The sequence below is a fragment of the Salvelinus fontinalis genome, chromosome 35, assembly GCF_029448725.1.
Source record: "Salvelinus fontinalis isolate EN_2023a chromosome 35, ASM2944872v1, whole genome shotgun sequence".
NCBI classification, from domain to species: Eukaryota; Metazoa; Chordata; class Actinopteri; order Salmoniformes; family Salmonidae; genus Salvelinus; species Salvelinus fontinalis.
This window is the reverse complement of record NC_074699.1, coordinates 26,010,843-26,030,725: the sequence shown is the minus strand read 5'-3', so window position 1 is coordinate 26,030,725 and position 19,883 is coordinate 26,010,843. Positions and strand designations below refer to the sequence as shown.

The 19,883-nt window shown below is 44.0% G+C and overlaps 1 protein-coding gene across 1 annotated transcript in view; it reads left to right on the top strand.

The window, feature by feature from the left end:
* Positions 1-19,883, top strand: part of LOC129834628 (myosin-binding protein C, cardiac-type-like) — a 63,579-nt gene that overhangs the window by 33,491 nt on the left and 10,205 nt on the right. The window contains 10 exon segments of the mRNA XM_055899803.1: positions 4,282-4,447; positions 4,547-4,653; positions 4,747-4,776; positions 4,902-5,041; positions 6,490-6,539; positions 6,541-6,647; positions 7,023-7,127; positions 7,445-7,633; positions 18,725-18,859; positions 19,485-19,652. Coding sequence (XP_055755778.1) covers positions 4,282-4,447; positions 4,547-4,653; positions 4,747-4,776; positions 4,902-5,041; positions 6,490-6,539; positions 6,541-6,647; positions 7,023-7,127; positions 7,445-7,633; positions 18,725-18,859; positions 19,485-19,652 — 1,197 coding nt within the window.

Sequence of the window (19,883 nt, the reverse complement as noted above, 5' to 3'; positions counted from 1 at the left end):
GTTCTCTCTCTGTTCTCTCTGTGTTCTCTCTCTCTCTCTCTCTCTCTCTCTCGCTCTCTCTCTCTCTCGCTCTCTCTCTCTCTCTTTCTCTCTCTCTCTCTGTCTCTCTCTGTTCTCTCTCTGTTCTCTCTGTGTTCTCTCTGTGTTCTCTCTCTCTCTCTCTCTCTCTCTCTCTCGCTCTCTCTCTCTCTCTGTTCTCTCTCTCTCTCTCTCTCTCTCTCTCTCTCTCTCTCTCTCTCTCTCTCTCTCTCTCTCTCTCTCTCTCTCTCTCCTCTCTCTCTCTCTCGCTCGCTCGCTCTCTCTCTCTCTTTCTCTCTCTCTCTCTGTCTCTCTCTGTTCTCTCTCTGTTCTCTCTGTGTTCTCTCTCTCTCTCTCTCTCTCTCGCTCTCTCTCTCTCTCTTTCTCTCTCTCTCTCTGTCTCTCTCTGTTCTCTCTCTGTTCTCTCTGTGTTCTCTCTCTCTCTCTCTCTCTCTCGCTCTCTCTCTCTCTCTTTCTCTCTCTCTCTCTGTCTCTCTCTGTTCTCTCTCTGTTCTCTCTGTGTTCTCTCTCTCTCTCTCTCTCTCTCGCTCTCTCTCTCTCTCTTTCTCTCTCGCTCTGTCTCTCTCTGTTCTCTCTCTCTCTCTCGCTCTCTCTCTCTATCTTTCTCTCTCTCTCTGTCTCTCTCTGTTCTCTCTCTGTTCTCTCTGTGTTCTCTCTCTCTCTCTCTCTCTCTCTCTCTCTCTCTCTCTCTCTCTCTCTCTCTTTCTCTCTGTCTCTCTCTCTCTCTATTCTATCCTGTTGTACTGCATGTTTAATTTCTTCTGTATATCTAATTTGTGCCAATATGTGTATATTTATAGGGATATTCCAAAAAGATAGGGAATACAGCAAACTAAAAATGGTGTCCTATTCCAGCGAGCATAGAGAATCAACCCACAGGAGACGTGGTAGAGACGTTGGATGATGACCATTCAATGAAAACGAACGTAGGAGAAATTCTAAACGAACATAGGACAAAAATGAAATAACAACATTAATTTAAACCATTACGTGATTGAACAACAACCATCAATTAACAACGTCACTTCAGCATTTTTAACTGTGACAGAACCTTAGCCATGTCATTATGACATCTAAAAACACCCATTCTCCACCATCTCTTAACTAAACATCAGTTTATGACCGTTTTACAATCCTAACATGGCCATAAATGCTCTGTCATTGATGTCAAGAGCTGCAGAGTGCAGACATTGGTTTTGCTGTTCTAAAGTTAGACCTGCAATTCTTTTGGAACATTTTGGATGTAGATGTACAGTACCAGTCAAAAGTTTGGACACATTCATGGGGTTTTCTCTATTTTTACAATTTTAGAATAATAGTGAAGACATCAAAACTATGAAATAACACATATGGAATCATGTAGTAACCAAAAAAGTGTTAAACAAATCCAAATATATTTTATATTTGAGATTCTTCAAAGTAGCCACCCTTTACCTTGATGACAACTTTACACGCTCTTGGCATTCTCTCAACCAGCTTCACCTGGAATGCTTTTCCAACAGTCTTGAAGAGTTCCCACATATGCTGAGCACTTGTTGGCTGCTTTTCCTTCACTCTGCGGTCCAACTCATCCCAAACCATCTCAATTGGGTTGAGGTCAGGTGATTGTGGAGGCCAGGTCATCTGATGCAGCCCTCCATTACTCTCCTTCTTGATGAAATAGCCTTTTTTGGTTACTACATAATTCAAAAATGTGTTCTTTCATAGTTTTGATGTCTTCACTATTATTCTACAATGTAGAAAATAGTAAAAATAAAGAAAAACCCTTGAGTGCGTAGTTGTGTCCAAACCTTTGACTGGTACTGTATATAAACATACATGTATGTTTGTATGTATACTTTTATCAAACCAAATCAAATTCAAATCACATTTTGTTTTTCACATGGGCCAAGTACAAATACAACCTTATCATAAAATGCTTACTGAGGAGCCCTTTAACAACAATGCAGGGTTTTTAAAAAATGAAGTAAGAATTTTCTGCTACATGGACAAAAGGAAAAATAATAACACAATAAAATAACTACACTGCTCAAAAAAATAAAGGGAACACTTAAACAACACAATGTAACTCCAAGTCAATCACACTTCTGTGAAATCAAACTGTCCACTTAGGAAGCAACACTGATTGACAATACATTTCACATGCTGTTGTGCAAATGGAATAGACAAAAGGTGGAAATTATAGGCAATTAGCAAGACACCCCCAATAAAGAAGTGGTTTCGCAGGTGGTGACCACAGACCACTTCTCAGTTCCTATGATTCCGGGCTGATGTTTTGGTCACTTTTGAATGCTGGCTGTGCTTTCACTCTAGTGGTAGCATGAGACAGAGTCTACAACCCACACAAGTGGCTCAGGTAGTGCAGCTCATCCAGGATGGCACATCAATGCGAGCTGTGGCAAGAAGGTTTGCTGTGTCTGTCAGCGTAGTGTCCAGAGCATGGAGGCGCTACCAGGAGACAAGCCAGTACATCAGGAGACGTGGAGGAGGCCGTAGGAGGGCAACAACCCAGCAGCAGGACCGCTACCTCCGCCTTTGTGCAAGGAGGAGCACTGCCAGAGCCCTGCAAAATGACCTCCAGCAGGCCACAAATGTGCACATTGTGGCCTGCTGGAGGTCATTTTGCAGGGCTCTGGCAGTGCTCTTCCTTGCACAAAGAAAAACCGTTGAGTGCGTAGTTGTGTCCAAACCTTTGACTGGTACTGTATATAAACATACATGTATGTTTGTATGTATACTTCTGTGTGTGGCGTCAATATGCATGTGTGCGTGTGTGTTTTGTGTGTGTCCATGTGTGTGTTGCAGTGTCAGTGTAGTATGTGCGGGTGTGTGGTTAGAGTCCAGTAAGTGTAGATTGAACCTGTGCAAGAGAGTCAGTGCAAAACATTTTTTGGGACTAAAATAAGGGGATCACTGTAAATAGCCTAGGTGGCCATTTGATTAACTTTTGAACAGTCTTTAGGCTTGGAGGTAGAAGCTGTTAAGGAGCCTTTTGGTCCTCTGCTTGGTGCTCCGGTACCGCTTGCCGTGCGGTAGCAGAGAGAACAGTCTATGACTAGGGTGGCTGGAGTCTTTGACAATTTTTAGGGCCTTTCTCTGACACCGCCTGGTATAGAGGTCCTGGATGGCAGGAAGCTCGGCGCCAGTGATGTACTGGGCCGTAAGCACGACCCTCTGTAGCGCCTTACGGTTGGATGCCGAGCAGTTGCCATACCAAACGGTGATGCAAACAGTCAGGATGCTCTTGATGGTGCTGCTGTATAATTCTTTGAAGGTCTGAGGACCCATGCAAATCTTTTCAGTCTCCTGAGGGGACTTATGAGTTATCGTGCCCTCTTCACAACTGTCTTGGTGTGTCTGGACCATGATAGTTTCTTAGTGATGTGGATACGAAGGAACTTGAAGCTCTCGACCCGCTCCACTACAGCCCCGTCGATGTGAATGGGGGAGTGCTTATTTTCCTGTAGTTCACAATCAGTTCCTTTGTCTTGCTCACGTTGAGGAAGAGGTTGCCAGGTCTCTGACCTCCTCTCTGTAGTCTCTTTTGTTGTTGGTGAACAGCCAACTGTTGTGTCGTCGGCAAACTTAATTATGGTGTTGGAGTCATGCGTGTCCACGCAGTCATAGGTGAACAGGGAGTATAGGAGGGGAATAAGCACAAACCTCTGAATACAGAAGTATCTTGTGTGTATTATTTTGTCGTGTGTCGCTCAGGGGTTGTTGCGTGTAGTTGAATTTAAAGATGATGTCTGGTGTCTGGCCCGCCTCGCAAACAATAGTTTATCTGGGCCTCTATTCAAATTTAGCCATTGCCAAGAATTACCAGCTGCCAATCCCATTATGCTCTCGGTAGCAGCTTCCCATTGCTCCTGTCAGCTAACTTCATTCTGCTGTAACCTTCACTAGGAGTGGAGTAGTTTACATTGATCATTGTGGACACTACCTGTCCACTACCCTTAACTGTCTCGTACTCTCTCTTATGTTGATAGACTTTGAGCTTGCAGCCTTCATTGATGTCTAAAAGTATTTGTTTCCTGTGTGGATCAGATGCCCTATCCTCTATGCATCTGGTGTTGTTATATACTGTATAAGTTATACAATATATCCATGTCACCTAGGACTCCCTAGTAAAAGTCCCCCAGAAAAAACTAGGATCATAATGAACACACCCCATACTCTGAACTACTTCATATACTACATACATTGTGAATAATCTCTGACCTCTGACTTCTGACTCTTTAGAGAAGGAACTGGAGGTGTACCAGAACATTGCTGACCTCACGGTGAAGGCAAAGGACGAGGCTGTGTTTAAGTGTGAGGTCTCAGATGAGACTGTGAAGGGTATCTGGTACAAGAACGGAGTGGAAGTGAAGGCCGATGCCAGGACCCATATTACACACATTGGCAGGTGAGAATGGTATCCATACTGTTGTACTGGGTAGGGTCAGAAGGTTTGTTAATAAGTAGTTGGACAAGTACTAGTGAAAATGATGTTCCCTCACTGAAGGATCCACAAACTCACTATCGATGACGTCAAATCCGAGGACCAGGGTGACTACACCTTTGTTCCAGAAGGATACGCATTCAACCTCTCAGCCAAACTCAACTTCCTGGGTACTTTTACAATTACACCATGTCACGTGCCCCTGCATTTCATAATGATCCTTTTCATCTAATAAATTCATTGCGTGTTTGTCTGCTTTTCAGAGGTCAAGATTGATTGTGTGCCTCGCCAAGGTATGCCATAGTTCATTCTTCATCCTCGCAGCCTCTTATTTAATTGCAAAGATTTTATATCTTGGATTGCCGGATTAAGAATACATTTGCATATGTTGCATGTCCATCATTCTTTATTACTGAAGATCCTCCAAAGATCCACCTGGACTGCATGGGTCACACGGCCGACTCCACCATAGTGGTGGTGGCTGGGAACAAGCTGCGACTGGATGTGCCCATCACTGGAGACCCAGCGCCTACTGTGGTCTGGACAAAGGGAGAGAAGGTAAAGTTGCTGGTTTTCCTCATTAGCCAGACAGGCTAGCACATAGGCTCTATTCCAATCTTGGCAGCCCAGAACCAAATCTTGTGTGAACGCTGTCCTCTGGCCAATGGATGTTTAGGAGAGACTACCTCAGTTCCAATGACTGTACAGATGATCAGGTAAGGCTTGCTGTGAGAAGACTGAACCATGTTGTTTTGTCTGCCCCATTAGTACGTCATAAGCTGTCTGATACTTTGTATGTTCGCTCATACAATTAACTCTTCCACTACCAGTGGCCACGTACTGTTGACTAGCTTAAATATTAATGTTTCTTTCCATGTTTTTTCACTATCAGCTATGGGATTGACCTTGTTTTCCACTTTCAACTCTGTGGTTTCCCATGTTCTCCATTGTCAACCTTTTTCATTCATGTCTTGACTAATTGTTTCACTTTCATGGTGAGAGGGTCCCTTCCTCACCCATCCCAACAGGTAGGAGGTCTGCAGGTGATCACATGACCTAAATGCCCGCAGGTGACTGGTTGATTGCTGGGATTGGGAGGTTAGTTGGGGAGAAGGGGAAGACAAGAGGGGAATACCCTCTGGCCTCCTCTTCAGCACCCTTACTGCTTTGCTCTGCTCATGTAGGCAGAAACATGGAGCATCAAGGATGGGGATGTGAGTGTGGCCCTAAACACCAACGCTAAGGCCTGTGCATGTCTCCTTTCAATCTCTGTGTTACTATTTCTCTCCATAACACCTGGGTTCCAAAAAATGCATCTCTTTCCGATGTATATTTTGTTTTGTGCATTTTTGTCAGTCTCATGCTGTCCTTCTTTCTCTTCTGACATCCCTGTTACTTTTTATTCCTCATGCTCTCACACACTGTCAAGGATTTTATTTTGTCTGTGCCAATAGCGGCCTGGGTGGCAACATGTTGCCTGATAACTTAACACAGCATTCAATGCTAATTAAACAATGCATGCAGTTTCATACTTTCATGACGATCAGGTAAGAGCATGTTCGAAATATTTTGCTGAAATGAAAGACATCGAAGGGGTGACACCATGGCAGAACTGTAAGTATTATAGCTGCTTGTGCATGAAAATTTCAGCTGAGTCTATGAGTAAACCTCCTAGTGTGGTTGGTTTTCATGCCAAAAAGCATGACCAGGTAAATCCTTTCTAGCCATTGTGTCTTGGAAAGTGTATTTCATCCTTTTTTGGCTTTGACAATAAACAGTATCATCAAGGGTATGTTCACTACAACAGATCGACAGCAAGAAAGCCAAAGCAAGGAGGGACCTACCTAAATTTGTCCTTTAAGAAACTCTTGTTTGCAACGGTGTGCGCTAATGAATACACCCCAGATCAGATGATATAAACGGTTGCATTACGAATTGGAATTGATCCCTTAAGTTCAGCTGAATGAGAATGACTCCACTAATGAACTGCTGTTCTGATGAGTCAGGTGATGACAGAGGGAGATGGAAGGCTCCACGTGGAGAGCACCAAGGGACACTATCTTCACTATTGAGGGAACGGATAAACAGGACGAGGGCCTCTACTCTGTGATTGTGCGGAACCCTGCTGGGGAGGACAAAGCTGACATTAACGTCAAAGTTGTTGGTAAGATACAACCACTGTCCACAAGGATTTTTGTTGATACATTTTTCTTTCTGTCATTAGTCAAAGAGATGGGAGACATTAGTTGAATCAGGTTGTACCTTGCTTATCCTGTATTTTACACTTCGAGAGCTTGGGACAAAGGTTCTATCTGCATTTTTGTCCAAATGTAGTTATTGTCATAGCCTTGTACTGTTCAATGTTCTCTACCTATATGTACTCTAAATACCCCAATGCATTTTGTTAAGTTCAAAAGAATACTAGATAAAAATTGCGGACACCATTCAAACCAATGAGGGTCATCTTTTTGCAGATCATCTTTTTGCAGATAGAACCTTATAGTCGCAAGTCATCTTATTCATGTTTTTTTCCCCTCAGATGTGCCAGACCCTCCCTCGGCCCCAAGGATCCTCAGTGTTGGAGAGGACTCCTGCGTTGTCCAGTGGGACCCCCCTAAGTCAGATGGTGGCAACCCGATCATTGGTGAGGATATACAGTAGCGTGCATAATGTCTTACCAGATACACAATGCTCACTTGTTTACAGCAAACATGTACAGAGAAAAAAATGAGTAGTTTGATTATAGTATATTGATAGGTACATGTCTATCAGTGGAGGCTGCTGGGACGACGGCTCATAATAATGGCTGGAACGGAACTTAACGAATGGAATGGCATCAGACACATGGAAACCATGTGTTTGATATATTTGACACCATTCCACTAATTCCGCTGCAGCCATTAAGGTGCCACCAACCTCCTGTGATGTCTACAGTAACAATGTTTGACTTTTTCTTCCCAGGCTATGTGATGGAGAGGAAGAAGAAGAAGAGCTACAGGTAGATGAGGCTGAATTTTGACCCCTACACTGATACTACCTATGAGGCCAAGAGGATGATAGAGGGTGTGGAATATGAGATGCGTGTCTATGCAGTGAACGCCATTGGCATGTCATGTCACAGCGCTACCTCACAACCCTTCATCCCAGTGGGTGAGTTCCCCTCTTATCTGATTTTCTTTTATGTACATCTATGAAATTGAACTTGCCTGTTTGAGGGATGGGGAAATACATTTCGTTCCATGTAGCGCCTCGTACAATCAGGTCATTCAAAATGCAAACAGATAGGTGTCAGCTTTCAAAACTTGTTGGTGTAAACTTTGAGCGGTGGAGAATGATTCATGGGATGGTCATCGTATAGGCACGTGCTCTGGTGGGGCCAGGTCAGCTAAAGGTATCAGTCACTTGCCAGTCATATGATTACGTTTACATGCACACTAATAATTCAATATTAAATTGATTATGGCAGTAGGACCAGTATGGTAATAGTCAGGTAAACACCTTACTCTTAATTGGCGTAAGGTCAAAATCTAAGTAAACATACGCCAATTAAAAGACTGAGTTTTCTAAGCAATCTTTTGAATTATTAGGACATGTGTAAACAACTTAATCGGAGTTCCAGCAGTGCATTTGATCTGCGCTTGTGCCAGCACCAGCAGCGTAAACCTCCCCGCGAGGGAAGTTACCACAGGAGGGCACAGTGGTCTGAAAGTATGTATCTTTACAACGCAATCATGTATTATGCCAAATCAATTAAATTAAACCATTACTTATGAGAAACAATTCACCTCACATACTGAAACTTAACACCTCACATACTGTAACCAAACACAGTCTGAGCTAGCCCATGTGGTCCCGTGTGGCTCAGTTGGTAGAGCATGGCGCTTGCAACGCCAGGGTTGTGGGTTCATTCCCCACAGGGGGACCAGGATGAATATGTATGAACTTTCCAATTTGTAAGTCGCTCTGGATAAGAGCGTCTGCTAAATGACTTAAATGTAGATGAATAATGCAGAGAAGTAATGACCTGTGTGTGCAAACTGAAAGTATGCATCTTAGAAATAGTTTTCACATACAAACTGTATATGTCCGGACTCAGAAACAAATAGGCCTCTCAAAAATAACATGGTCACTGTGGTAGAATGTTTATTTTGATTGGTGATTTTGTGCATTTATTAAAGTCCCTTCAGGTAGCCTGATTTCAGATGTGTTCATGTAAACCTGATTATTAGGAAAATCGTTCTTCTTGCATAGCATGTCAACGTTTTAATGAAACTATTATATTCATCTGACTATTCACAATAATCATATTATTGTGTGCATGTATTGTCACACTGTCACATAAACACAACTTTTGTCCTGGCAGAGATGACTGATGTCTGATTTACACTCACACTGACCTGCTGTGAGCTGACCACGGAACATAAACAGAGCAGAAAAACAGAAGAAACAACCCCATTGTTCTGACTGCAGCTACATACCTGTATTCTCTGAACATAATGTTGATATTACTTTCTTGATAATACAGTTGCACTAATATGTCACAAAATTCCCAATTTGATGTATCAAATTGTATGTATTTTTTACATGATTTTAATTCATCTTGAACTATTGACATCAGTGCGGTCTATCACTACAGTGAATTGTCTTGGGGGTTTGGCTGCTGAGAGTTAAGTTTACATATCCCCTAAGCCATGTAAGGTCTGCTATGCAATCACAACGGGCACCTGTAACCACTCAACAACAACACATGGTCATCTTGACATTTGGTTTCCATGGCATGCAGACTTGTGCTTGTAAGGAAAACATGTTTGGGTAGACACTGTCTAAAATAAGACTGGAGGTGTTTTCAGGACAGAAATCAGAGTCTGGTGGAATTAAGGGGCTCTCTTTTGCTGTGTCTCTTATTCTTTTACATTGGGTCCCCTTCTACCTTCTCCTCCTTCTCCGGGATGTGAGTGTGAACATCGAGGTATCCGGACGGACCCATCTCTCGTAAGACAGCTGATTAGGAAACTATCCGTGGTATCCCCCTCTATAAATAATGGCATGTAAGCGCACGGCGGGGCTGGGACCAGCTGCTGAGAACACAGGGGCTAGCTGCTACTGTTGAGGCTGCTCTGGGAGGACATTGACCCAGCTGAACTGCTGCTGTCGAGTGCTATCACTGAGATAGAACAGAGCGAGAGAGAGAGAGAGGAGCAGCAGCAGAGTAGATTGAGGCGTGTGGGAGACAAGGAACAGGAGGAGTACGACAAGCTCACTTCGAACAGCACTATCTTAACCTTTTTCAAGGATGACCAAGCCAATGCTGCCAAAGACGGCCGAGAAGAAGCCGGCGACAGAGGAGGTTCCAGTGGATGGTGCAGCAAAGGCACCGACAGAGGGGGAGGCCAAGCCAGAGGCAGCAGCAGCACCTCCTCCAGAGGAACCAGCCCCAGATCCAGCACCAGAGCCCCCTGTTCAGCCAGCAGCACCCGCAGCAGAGCCCGTCCCAGCAGAAGGAGCCCCAGCTCCGGCACCCCCAGCTGAGGATGGGGCCTCTCCGGCAGAAGGAGACCCACCAGCCGATAGAGCTCCCCCTGCAGAGGGTGCCACAGCAGAGCCTCCCCCGGCACCAGAGCCCGTACCAGAGTCGGAACCTCCAAGGAGTAGGCATTGATTTATTTTCCTCTAAGCTAGGGTCAACTATTAGAGGCATGGTTTGTGCTGTAATAAATACTGGATTTTCTTTAATGATGATGATAATGATGATAATAAGATAGAAGGTAAACCCTGGCTGTGGTTTCTGTGGTTCTGTTCTCCTTTTTACTGTTATTGTAAAGGCCAATATAAGTAGGAATGGACAGTGCCACCTTCATTGGTAAATCAGAGATGTTTGTTGTTTAATGTATATTTTGTCTCTCTGTATTAAAACTCACAGGCGCAAAAGAGAAGAAAAGTTTTCTACTAACAGACTTTCCTGTGTTGTTGTTTGTGTATTGGCTAAAAAGATGAAAAGGATGTTTATCAAAGTATTATGTTTGCTGTGTTCCTGTACTGCCGATAGCCGCCGGTTGGTCTTTCCCATTCAGTCTGACCCTTTAAACACAGACTGACCTCTGACCATCTCTTACGTGCCTACATTTACCCCTTTCTGGTTAACCTGTGGCATGGGACCATGGGCTCGGGGCCCGGGGGCAAGGCAACTCTGTAACTCAACCTCTGATGGCTGTCAGCTTGATCTTATTTTAGGCTGCTTTTGCAGGATGTCTCTATGTGCTAATGTGTTGTTACATACAAACTGTTTATGTGGTACAAATCAGCTATGACAAGACAAATTACAAATGACCTCAGTTCTCTCTCTTGATATTTGGAGGATTATTCATGAAATAAATCTTTAGACTCTTGGATGTAAACAAAAAATGTGTGAGATACTCTCTATTTGTTTCTCCATTGTTATTTACCCATTTTCTAAGAAAAATGGTGACTTGAACATGACAAGATTTATAGGGACTGAATGGTTTCCATAGTAGCAGTGATGCAGCTAGTCCAGTATTGCAGCCTTGTCTCATAGACTAGACGTAATATAGTAAAGGTAAATCCAGAACACTGATATTAGTATGATATGTCATGTTTGGAATGGTTACCACAGGAGGTTGTTGGCACCTTAATTGGGGAGGACGGGCTCATGGTACTGGCTGGAGCGGAATAATTGGAATGGTATCAAATACATCAAACACGTGGTTTCCATGTGTTTGATGCCATTTCTTTTACTCTGTTCTGGCCATTATTATGAGCCGGCCTCCCCTCAGCAGCCTCCACTGTTGGTTACATAAGACAGATGGTTACTTAACTTCATTGGGATAGGACGCAGTATTTTCACGTCCGGATGAAAAGTGTGCCCAAAGTAAACAGAAGCTAGGATATGCATGTAATTGGTAGATTTAGAGAGAAAACACTCTAAAGTTTCTAAAACGGTTACAATTATGTCTGTGAGTATATCAGAGCTTATTTGGCAGGCAAAACCATCCAGGAAAAAAAATGTTTGAGGTCAATTGGTTTTCTATGGGAAACTATAATCATGAGGAACCTGGTTGCAGTTCCTATGGCTTCCACTAGATGTCAACAGTCTTTAGAAATTGGTTGATGTTTTTCTTTTGAGAACTGTATTACATTTTTATTTTATTTCACCTTTATTTAACCAGGTAGGCTAGTTGAGAACAAGTTCTCATTTGCAACTGCGACCTGGCCAAGATAAAGCATAGCAATTCGGCACATACAACAACACAGAGTTACACATGGAATAAACAAAACATACAGTCAATAATACAGTAGAAAAATAAGTCTATATAGAATGTGAGCAAATGAGGTGAGATAAGGGAGGTAAAGGCAAAAAAAGCCATGGTGGCGAGGTAAATACAATAGAGCAAGTAAAACACTGGAATGGTAGATTTGCAGTGGAAGAATGTGCAAAGTAGAAATAGAAATAATGGGGTGCAAAGGAGCAAAAAAACGAAACAAATACAGTAGGGGAAGTGATCGTTTTTGGGGCTAAATTATAGATAGGCTATGTACAGGTGCAGTAATCTGTGAGCGGCTCTGACAGCTGGTGTTTAAAGCTAGTGAGGGAGATAAGTGTTTCCAGCTTCAGAGATTTTTGCAGTTCGTTCCAGTCATTGGCAGCAGAGAACTGGAAGGAAAGACGACCAAAGGAGGAATTGGCTTTGGGGGTGACCAGTGAGATATACCTGCTGGAGCGCGTGCTACGAGAGTGTGCTGCTATGGTGACCAGTGAGCTGAGATAAGGCGGGGCTTTACCTAGCAGAGACTTGTAGATAACCTATAGCCAGTGGGTTTGGCGACAAGTATGAAGCGAGGGCCAACCAACGAGAGCGTACAGATCGCAATGGTGGGTAGTGCATGGGGCTTTGGTGACAAAACGGATGGCACTGTGGTAGACTGCATCCAATTTGTTGAGTAGAGTGTTGGAGGCTATTTTATAGATGACATCTCCGAAGTCGAGGATCGGTAGGATGGTCAGTTTTACGAGGGTATGTTTGGCAGCATGAGTGAAGGATGCTTTGTTGTGATATAGGAAGCCGATTCTAGATTTAATTTTGGATTGGAGATGCTTAATGTGAGTCTGGAAGGAGAGTTTACAGTCTAACCAGACACCTAGGTATTTGTAGTTGTCCACGTATTCTAAGTCAGTGCCGTCCAGAGTAGTGATGCTGGACGGGCGAGCAGGTGCAGGCAGTGATCGGTTGAATAGCATGCATTTAGTTTTACTTGCGTTTAAGAGCAGTTGGAGGCCACGGAAGGAGAGTTGTATGGCATTGAAGCTCGTCTGGAGGATAGTTAACACAGTGTCCAAAGAGGGGCCAGAAGTATACAGAATGGTGTCGTCTGCGTAGAGGTGGATCAGAGAATCACCAGCAGCAAGAGCAACATCATTGATGTATACAGAGAAGAGAGTCAGCCCGAGGATTGAACCCTGTGGCACCCCCATAGAGACCGCCAGAGGTCCGGACAACAGGCTCTCCGATTTGACACACTGAACTCTATCAGAGAAGTAGTTGGTAAACCAGGCGACGCAATCATTTGAGAAACCAAGGCTGTCGAGTCTGCCAATAAGAATGTGGTGATTGACAGAGTCGAATGCCTTGGCCAGGTCGATGAATACGGCTGCGCAGTAATGTCACTTATCGATGGCGGTTATGATGTCGTTTAGGACCTTGAGCGTGGCTGAGGTGCACCCATGACCAGCTCTGAAACCAGATTGCATAGCGGAGAAGGTACGGTGGGATTCGAAATGGTCGGTAATCTGTTTGTTAACTTGGCTTTCGAAGACCTTAGAAAGACAGGGTAGGATAGATATAGGTCTGTAGCAGTTTGGGTCTAGAGTGTCACCCCCTTTGAAGAGGGGGATGAACGCGGCAGCTTTCCAATCTTTGAGAATCTCAGACGATACGAAAGAGAGGTTGAACAGGCTAGTAATAGGGGTTGCAACAATTTCAGCAGATCATTTTAGAAAGAGAGGGTCCAGATTGTCTCGCCCGGGTGATTTGTAGGGGTCCAGATTTTGCAGCTCTTTCAGAACATCAGCTATCTGGATTTGGGTGAAGTAGAAATGGTGGGGCTTTGGTGGGTTGCTGTGAAGGGTGCCTGGCAGTTTACCGGGGTAGGGGTAGCCACGAGGAAAGCATGGCTAGCCGCTTATTGAAATTCTCAAGTATAGTGGATTTATCGGTGGTGACAGTGTTTCCTAGCCTCAGAGCAGTGGGCAGCTGGGAGGAGGTGCTCTTATTCTCCATGGACTTTACAGTGTCCCAGACCTTTTTTGAGTTAGTACTACAGGATGCAAATTTCTGTTTGAAAAAGCTAGCCTTAGCTTTCCTAACTGCCTGAGTATATTTGTTCCTAACTTCCCTGAAAAGTTGCATATCACGGGGGCTATTCGATGCTAATGCAGAACGCCACAGGATGTTTTTTGTGCTGGTCAAAGGGCAGACAGGTCTGGAGTGAACCAAGGACTATATCTATTCCTAGTTCAATTTTTTTTTGAATGGAGCATGCTTGTTTAAGATGGTGAGGAAGGCACTTTTAAAGAATAGCCAGGCATCATCTACTGACGGGATGAGGTCAATGTCATTCCAGGATACCCCGGCCAGGTCGATTAGAAAGGCCTGCTCACAGAAGTGTTTTAGGGAGCGTTTGACAGTGATGAGGGGTGGTTGTTTGGTCGCAGACCCATTACGGATGCAGGCAATGAGGCAGTGATCACTGAGATCTTGATTGAAAACAGCAGAGGTGTATTTGGAGGGCGAGTTAGTTAGGATGACATCTGAAGGTGCCTGTGTTTACGGATTTGGAGTTGTACCTGGTAGGTTCATTGATAATTTGTGTGAGATTGAGGTCATCAAGTTTAGATTGTAGGATGGCCGGGGTGCTAAGCATGTCCCAGTTTAGGTCACCTAGTAGCACGAGCTCAGAAGACAGATGGGGGGGAAATCAATTCACATATGGTATCGAGGGCACAGCTGGGGGCAGAGGGTGGTCTATAGCAAGCGGCAAGAGTGAGAGACTTGTTTCTGGAAAGGTGAATTTTTAGAAGTAGAAGCTCGAATTGTTTGGGTACAGACTTGGATAGTAATACAGAACTCTGCCGGCTATCTTTGCAGTAGATTGCAACACACCCCCTTTGGCAGTTCTATCTTGGCAGAAAATGTTATAGTTTGCGATGGAGATTTCAGGGTTTTTGGTGGTTTTCCTATGCAGAGTGTGCTAAAGCAGTGAGTAAAACAAACTTAGGGAGAAGGCTTCTAATGTTACCATGCATGAAACCAAGGCTTTTACGGTTTTAGAAGTCAACAAATGAGAGCGCCTGGGGAGTGGGAGTGGGGCTAGGCACTGCAGGACCTGGATTAACCTCTACATCACCAGAGGAACAGAGGAGAAGTAGGATAAGGGTACGGCTAAATGCTATACGAACTGTCCGTCTAGCACGTTTGCAACAGAGAGTAAAAGGAGCAGGTTTCTGGGCTCGATAGCATAGATTCAAGGCACAGTGAGAGACAAAGGTAAGGTAGGATGTGAGCACATTGGAGGTTAACCTAGGCATTGAGTAATGATGAGAGAGATATAGTCTCTTGAGACATTTAAACCAGGTGAGGTCATCGCATATGTAGGAGGTGGAACAACATGGTTGGTTAAGGCATATTGAGCAGGGCTAGAGGTTCTACAGTGAAATAAGACAGTAATCACTAACCAGGACAGTAATGAACGAGGCATATTGATATTAGAGAGAGGCATGCGTAGCTAAGTGAACATGGGTCCAGTGAGTGGTTGGGCTGACTGGGGACACGGCGACAGTTAGCAGGCCGGTTGCTAACAAGCTAACAGTTAGTAGGCTGGGGCTAAACAAGCTAGCAGTTAACAGACCGGGGCTGGCAAGCTAGCAGTTAGCAGACCAGGTTAGCAAGCAAGCAGTTAGCAGGGGCTAGCAGTTAGCAGACCGGGGAAGGCAAGCTAGCAGTTAGCAAACCGGGGCAGGCCAGCTAGCAGTTAGCAGACCGGGGATAGCAAGTTAGCCTTTGGGGGACGTCACGATGGGGGTAAGTGTTTTTGCCTCTTCGTGCGGTGACGTCAATAGACCAGTCGTGGAATTAGTAGGGTTCTGGGTAGCTCTAGGTAGCTAGCAGGCCTAGCAGGTTAGCAGATGGGCCTTCAGCGTGCGTCAAGCCTGAGGGGCCTGTTAGAGTCCTCGGGCAGATTATGTCAGTCTTCCAGTCGTAGAGGATCGGCGGGGTTCCGTGCCCCATACCAGCAGTAGAAGGGGTCCGAATATTGTAGCCCAGGAGTGGGCTTCGGTGGTAGCACAGGAGCCCTGGCCGGGCTAGCTTCATGCTAATTGGTGCTTGCTCCGGGATGGAAAAGCTAGCCAGGAGTGGTCACCCGGGATTGCGGTTAGCTAGTTGCGAAGATATAGATGAAAATGTTCAGAGTTTGTGGTAGGAATCCGAGGATATGGAGAGAAATAGGTCCGTTATGCTCTGGTTTGAGTCACGTTGTTCGAACCGGTGAGAGCTTTCCGAGCTAAAGGTTAGCTGATGACCGCTAGCAATGGTTTGCTAACTGAAAGCTGGTAGGTAGTTAGTTGGCTATCTTCAGTTGAGGGATTCCAGATCCGAAGTAAATAGAAATAATACTTTAGAAAAAAAGCAGATCCATGCCACATTGGATCTGAATTGAATCTCACATTGAATTATATAGTTATTTCTGATTTCTGTGTCGCAGCTGCCTGGTTGAAATATGTTTTTCATGTGTTTGTAGGCGGGGCGCTGTCCTCAGATAATCACATAGTTTGCTTTCGCCGTAAAGCCTTTTTGAAATCTGACACGGCGGCTTGATTTACAACAAGTTAAGCTTTATTTTGATGTATTGCATCACAAGTTAAATATTTATAGTAATTTAATTTGAATTTGGCGCTCTGCAATTTCACCGGATGTTGTCGAGGTGGCACGCTAGCGTCCCATTGATCCGAAAGAAGTTTTAACCCTGATCTGACCCTTTAACCCAGTCCTTCTCAAATAGTGGGCCGCGCCCCCCTGGGGGGGCTCGGAGCGATGCCAGGGGGGGGGGTGTGTGACCCCGGGGAACATGCTTTTTTTTGCTGCAGGGAGTAGGTTTTTTTTGCACCGAACAAGAGCACACAGCACAGAGCAGGAGATATGAAGTGCAGATAACAAACCCTTAAGAGACACCATGGAAAAAATATTTAACAGGGATGAAAAGAAAGGCGGAGAGAGACGGAGATAATGAGACAAACGTAAGTCTCCCAAAAGCTAAGACGAGGAAATATGACGACGCGTATGTAGCGCTTGGCTTCACTGTGACTACGGTGGGAGACGAGGAAAGACCGGTATGTTTACTGTGTCTAAAAATGTTGGCAGCGGACAGCATGAAGCCAAATAAATTAAGGCGTCACTTAAAGACATTACACCCCAATCACGCTGATAAGCCGCTTGAGTTTTTTCAGCGAAAACGTGCCGAATATTGCCAACAATCGTCCCGCTTTGTGAATGCTACTTCAGTAAACCAGCGAGCACTGTTAGCATCATATCAGGTGGCGTACCAAATTGCTCAGTGCAAAAAACCTCACTCCATAGCAGAGGAGCTGATACTACCTGCAGCATTAGACATGGTCTCTGTCATGCTGGATGACGCAAGTGCTGCAAAAATAAAAACTATGACTTCCTCATTTTGATTTTAAAAAATCAGCACAAATTGTTTTATTCATTTTTGTTTTATAGGTTAAAGTGTTTCATATATTGTGCTCCTGAGTTATTGTTGCTGATCAATTTGAATGTATAATTATTTATTGATTATATTTAATTACATTTTTCAGTATCAAATGGTTAAAAAATGTTTACAGTTTAAATAAGGCTTTAATTTTTTTTTTTTAATTTCAGACAAATCGATGCACTTAAAGTATTTTCTGTTACAGACTAAAAAACAATGTTAATAAAGTTATTCTTTGTAAGTTGATCTATATTTCTTTCTTTTTAGTTTTTTAGTTTTCTTTAATGTTAATAAGGATACAATGTTATGCAGAGGTGTACTTATAACAATTTTATAGACAAATGATACTATTTACAGTCGCGAAGGAGAATTGGGGGGTGCGAAATGTTTACTTCTTCCTAGGGGGGGCGTAACAGAAAATAATTGAGAAGCACTGCTTTAACCTAACTCATAAATTTAACCTTAACCCTAACCGCAAACCATAACCCCTAGCCTAGCTAAAGTTAGCCAGCTAGCTAACGTTAACACCCCAGCCACCTAGCTAAAATTTCTAACATATCATACGTTTTGCAAATTCGTAATATATTGTACGTGTCGCAAATTCGTAACACATTGTTCGTTTTAGAAATTCGTAACGTAATACGAATTGTAATTAGTAAACATGTCATATGAAATAGGTAATGGACATCCACAAATGAATACATACCATTCTAAATGGAGTGGCTTGGATTTGCGTACAGAATAATACAAAATGTTCTAAGACCAAGTTGAAAGCCATGTCCTGCATTTTTATTTTTTATTTATTTACCCATGATAGTCAGTTAAGAACATTTTTATTTACAATGACGGCCTACACCAGCCAAACCCGGACGACGCTGTGCCAACTGTGTGCTGCCCTATGGGACTCCCAATCACAGCCGGTTGTGATACTGCCTGGATTCAAACCAGGGTGTCTGTAGTGACACCACAAGCACTGAGATGCAGTGCCTTAGACGCCTGCGCCACTCGGGAGCCATTTGGAAGCCAGCAAGGTCCATACTAAATCTCCAATGTGCTAGCTCCTTGTCAGCTAGCCTGCAGGGGAGCTTAACGCATGGGTTGCGGTTAGGTTGGAGATACTGTATTTCAGGAAGTGACTCATGCTTTTATTGGAGGACCCCAGTTTACATGGCTGTTACCTGTAGCAACACTACACTTTATCTGCAGCTAAATGAAGCTGCCTTGATGCTGAGGCACAGGTAGCAGTAAATCCACAATAAAAAATATCCTGCCTTGATACCCGCTGACACTGAAATGTTTCCTTCTGTTTTGCAACATGTCTTCTTTACAGTCACATACTGTGACATAACATATGGAACTATTGATGTCTTTTTTCTTGTCATTGATTTCTTATTTAGACTAGAATAATGTTGCTGATCTCTATCTCTCTTCCTTTCTTGTGTCCCTCTCTCTCTCTCTAAGCCCCAACCAGTGAGCCCGTCGGCCTGTGCGTGGATGACATCAGTGACACTACCGTCTCACTGAAGTGGAGAACCCCGGAGCATCTGGGCTCGTCTGAGCTGGATGGCTATGGGGTCGAGTACTGCAAGGAGGGCTGTGAGTACTGGGGTCCAGGAGGGTCTGGCATTCAATATTTTGACCACTGACACACACACACACGCACACACACACACACACACACACACACACACACACACACACACACACACACACACACACACACACACACACACACACACACACACACACACACACACACACACACACACACACACACACACACACACACACACACACACAAAATCTGGGTAGATAAGGAGGAGGATGGCATGAAAGCTGTTGAAGAGAGTATTTCAGTTAGGAAAACATTATTTAAAAACCAACCTAACAATAAAGAAAAACTGTCAAATAAATCCAAACAAATACAAATGCAGCAAAATGTCCAACATTTGACCTTCTTACATAAAATGACATCCTCTACCTTGCTAGCTGTATCACACAACTAAGTTGTCAAGAGTGGTTTGAGCCAGGGACCATTAGCACAATGTTTATGTAATTAAAACAATCCCTTCAGGGCTGGCTATGCTGGCCAGCTGCACATCAATGTTCTCACTCAATCCATGAAGGCAGCCCTAGCTATGATGACATATAGGGATGGGGCACTGAGATTTCTTCGGATGTTGCGTTTTGACAAGTCTGTCTGGCCATCTCTTGCCCACAGCTGATGAATGGGTGCCAGCTTTCGAGGGTCTGACAGAGAGGACATCTGTAATCATCCGGGACCTGCCAACCGGGGAGAAGATGCAGTTCCGTGTCAGAGCCTACAACACAGCAGGGCCCAGTGCACCTACCTCCCTAGCACAGGCTGTCACTATCCGCGAGATCATGCGTAAGCATTCCCCATGATTGACTAAAACTAATGCCAATTTTTCCATTTTACCCTCCCTCCCATACAATGAGCGTAAAGTCCAAACATGTACAAAACATAAATATATTTTTTTACCAGGGAAGTTCCTAAAACACTTGCACTGTAAGAGTGAGACATCATGAGTTCTTTCAAACCCAAAGGTTGAAATGGAAAGTAAGTGAGGTGTCCTACTGTTGTCTCCTCTCTCCTATT